At 44.3% G+C, this 4,380-nt stretch overlaps 1 protein-coding gene across 1 annotated transcript; it reads left to right on the forward strand.

The window, feature by feature from the left end:
• The first annotated feature begins 815 nt into the window (after positions 1-815).
• Positions 816-2,489, forward strand: LOC104937296 (tripartite motif-containing protein 16). The gene has a single exon (XM_019260954.2). It carries the CDS (start codon positions 816-818, stop codon positions 2,487-2,489), a length of 1,674 nt encoding a protein of 557 aa, XP_019116499.2.
• The last annotated feature ends 1,891 nt before the right edge of the window (positions 2,490-4,380 follow it).

Below are 4,380 nucleotides of genomic sequence, written 5' to 3' on the forward strand. Positions count from 1 at the left end.
ACCGAGCTCCCCGCTGCAGATGGAAACACATCACCGAGGCTCTGCTAATCCAGCTCATATTGAAAATATACATATGAGGCAAGTCAGCTGAGAAGAAGTGCAGTTACTTAGAGATGTTTGTGTGTGTTTGCTGCTTATTTGCTTGCCATTTGTTTATTAACAAGAGCAGCTAAGAGAGAAGAGATGAATTCATAATCCATATTAGTTACAGTCCTGTACAAAATGAGCTCCAATGCAACCAACAGCACAAAGAAAAGAACAAAGGTGACCAAATGGCAGCTGGTGATGCTCCTGTGTTTGTAGTCCTCGTCTCTGACAGCTCACCTTTTACAGACAGTCGAGGATTTCATCACTGAAGATGAAGAAGATGAAATGATTGCCTTTATTAGTGGTTGTTGGGCTGATGATTGTCACTGACTGGAGGATTTACCTTTATTTCACCTTCAGATCAGCCGTGTTTTAGAAAAGTCTTCTGGTTTCTTTTGGACTCATTTCCAGGTGAAACTTTAACATGAACTATTTTCTTCACAGCGATCAAAGTGTATGAACTCTACAGATCATTTACAAGCTCCTCTTCCTGGAATGACTCAGCTCTTGATAAGCCCTCCCTCTTCTTCCTGCTCTCAAACACAGCCAGCTCCTCTCTGCTCATGTTTCCTTGTTCCCTCCCCCTCAGATCTACAGTTTGAAGATGGGTGGAACCAACATGTGCTGACGTGTCAGCTGACAGGCCGCATGTTGTTGAGATCAGAGCTCAAACTAGTTTCATTTCTGAGGAAGTCAAACTCAGACAGTCGTCGACGCGGAGAGGAGAAATGGCGCAGCAAGGAAATAAACTGGACCGGGAAACCTTCTCTTGTCCGATCTGTCTGGATCTACTGAAGGATCCGGTGACTATTCCCTGTGGACACAGCTACTGCATGAACTGTATTCAAAACTTCTGGGATGGAGAGGATGAGAAGAGAATCCACAGCTGCCCTCAGTGTAGGCAGACCTTCACACCGAGGCCTGTCCTGAAGAAAAACACCATGTTAGCAGCTTTAGTGGAGGAACTGAAGAAGACTGGACTCCAAGCTGCTCCTGCTGATCACTGCTATGCTGGACCTGAAGATGTGGCCTGTGATGTCTGCACTGGGAGAAAACTGAAAGCTCTGAAGTCCTGTCTGGTCTGTCTGGCCTCTTACTGTGAGAAACACCTCCAGCCTCATCATGATGTAGCTCCATTAAAGAAACACAAGCTGGTGGAGCCCTCCAAGAAGCTCCAGGAGAACATCTGCTCTCGTCATGATGAGGTGATGAAGATGTTCTGCCGTACTGATCAGCAGTGTATCTGTTATCTCTGCTCTGTGGATGAACATAAAGGCCACGACACAGTCTCAGCTGCAGCAGAAAGGACTGAGAGGCAGAGAGAGCTCGAGGTGAGTCGACTAAACATCCAGCAGAGAATCCAGGACAGAGAGAAAGATGTGAAGGAGCTCCAACAGGAGGTGGAGGCTATCAATGGCTCTGCTGATAAAGCAGTGGAGGACAGTGAGAAGATCTTCACTGAGCTGATCCGTCTCATGGAGAAAAGAAGGTCTGATGTGAAGCAGCAGGTCAGATCCCAGCAGGAAACTGAAGTGAGTCGAGTCAAAGATCTTCAGGAGAAGCTGGAGCAGGAGATCACTGAGCTGAAGAGGAAAGACGCTGATCTGAAGAAGCTCTCACACACAGAGGACCACAACCAGTTTCTACACAACTACCCCTCACTGTCACGACTCAGCCAATCTACAGACTCATCCAGCATCAATATCCGTCCTCTGAGGGACTTTGAGGATGTGACAGCTGCTGTGTCAGAGCTCAGAGATAAACTACAGGACGTTCTGAGGGACCAACGGACAAACATCTCACTGACAGACACTGAAGTCCATGTTTCACTGTCAGGACCAGAACCAGAGCCCAAGACCAGAGCTGAGTTCTTAAAATATTCACGTGAACTCACACTGGATCCAAACACAGCAAACACATGGCTGTTATTATCTGAGGGGAACAGAAAAGTGACAGGAATGGAAAAAACTCAGTCTTATTCTAGTCACCCAGACAGATTCACTGATTATTATCAGGTCCTGAGTAGAGAGAGACTGACTGGACGTTGTTACTGGGAGGTGGAGAGGAGAGGAGGAGTTGATGTAGCAGTCACATACAAGAATATCAGCAGAGCAGGGAGATCATATGAATGTTTATTTGGACACAATGACAAATCTTGGAGGTTAAATTGTTACACAAACAGTTATAACTTTTATTACAACAAAGTCCAAACTCCCGTCTCAGGTCCTCGGTCCTCCAGAGTTGGAGTGTACCTGGATCACAGTGCAGGTATTCTGTCCTTCTACAGCGTCTCTGAAACCATGACTCTCCTCCACAGAGTCCAGACCACGTTCACTCAGCCTCTCTATGCTGGACTTTATGTTTATTCTGGATCCTCTGCTGAGTTGTGTGAAGTCAAATAGACAGAAGTCATTGAAGGGTTAAATTCTGTGTTTCATGTCTTCAGCTTGTTTTGTTTCCATCATTGTTGCTGACAGCTGATTGTTGTGGCATTTCTTCACCTGTCAATCAAACACTGTGGGCGGTACTTTGCCCTCTTCTCATTGGTGGTTGTGTAAATGTTTGAGTTTCTTTAGGTGGCGCTCCTTCCTGTGTCTGTTTAGCCATGGAGGCTATCACTGCTCATGATGACTTTAGTTTGTATGATCAGAATCAATAAGGAGATGATTCATTCTTTTCTTGTACATATGTGAGATTCAATGAAGAAACAACATTTAGTTTGTGTCTCAGTCAATAAAGAGGATTTATTACACAGACTGCAAGTCTTCATGTTTTCATTGAACATGTGCTCTAAATGAACTCCCTGCATTCACCCTGTTTATTTCACTGAGCTGCTTTCTCGTGGTTAAAGTGACAAATAAAGTTGAGTTTGAACTGAAGGTGACTGACAGTGAAGAAGAAGAACAGACAGATGGATCACCACAGACTGTAGAAAACATGGATGCAGTCGTGACAAAGTGCCGTTGTGAAGCTCCGTGTGGTCGCTCTGGTCGTCTCCGTCTGGGCGGTCCTGCCTCCGCCGCCTCCCGACTAATCTAAAAATGGTTATAGAGGTGGAGCTGAATGAAGCCTGGTTGCTCAAACAAGCCACCTGTAACCACACCCACCTGTCAATCAAAGCGTCCACGCTCTTAATCCTGCATAACTTTAAGCCTTAATATAATGTGAACAGGGAAATTAGCTACAGAGACCAAAACAGTTTTTTGTACCAGGCTGTAAACATGTTTATTTCTTCAAGTGGACGTTAGAGGAACTGCAGTTTTTGGCCCTTTTGCATAGGCTTTATTTCATATCCACGCAGGTTGCCGCTTGCTTCACCCTTGTTCGTCTTGTTAGCACCAAACACAAAGTACTTTGGGAATTAGCCATACACCAAAATGTCGGGAAAATCACAATAAGATCCGCTGAGCAAGCCGCACAAAGGAAACACATTTGAGGAACTGTAGTTTTAGTGTTAGTACTTTTACTTCAGTAAATGATCTGAATACTTCCTCCACCACTGGCTGTTTGTGTTGTTAATTTTCAGTCTGGATGAAGGTTCATGTGTCTGTGAATATAAAAGCACATAACAAAACGACCCAAATACATGATTCTGAGAAGCAGTTAAAGTTTAAACTGAGCACACAATCAATATCTATAAAGTAAATTTGATGATTTTAAGAGCTCAAACTGAAAAAAGTTTTTTTAGTAGCACACAGTTCCAGATTATTCAGAGTGAGTAATCGCCTCGGTCCATAGATGGTGCTGTGTCACTGGTGCAAGCAGGAAAAACCTCTCAAGATTAATGTTTTAATTATATTTTGATTAATTTTTACATGGAATTTGGTAATTAGAGTTTGATGAATTTGAATAAAGCGTGTGGGCCTGTTCCCCCACACCATTCATGTTTTTTGATGATTAATCTGAAGGGGAGGCATTGTTCCACAGCCGCACACAGTCAATCATTGTGTGATCTGGGGAGCGGGTACATGCAGGTCGCTTTCATTTAAATATTTCGGAGCTGAACTGAACCTGAGAGCGATCGCAGACTCATGTCTTTACAGGAAAGGTATCACAGAGGTGTGACTCTACCTGTCAGAGGTCAAAGGTCAGGGTTCACCAACCGAGGAGAAGCCCCGGATTTGCTTGAGGGCACCTCACCTTTAAACAGCCCTGTTCTCCAAAGAGGACACTGTGCTGCTGTTGTCATCATCGTCTTTGGAGGAAAAAGACCATAAAGCAGCCTTCTCAATCCAAGTGTAAGAGCCGCTGAAGTACGGTAGTTTTATTTAGTTAATGCCATCATGCAATAGT

Source organism: Larimichthys crocea, chromosome I (genome assembly GCF_000972845.2).
Source record: "Larimichthys crocea isolate SSNF chromosome I, L_crocea_2.0, whole genome shotgun sequence".
NCBI lineage: Eukaryota > Metazoa > Chordata > Actinopteri > Sciaenidae > Larimichthys > Larimichthys crocea.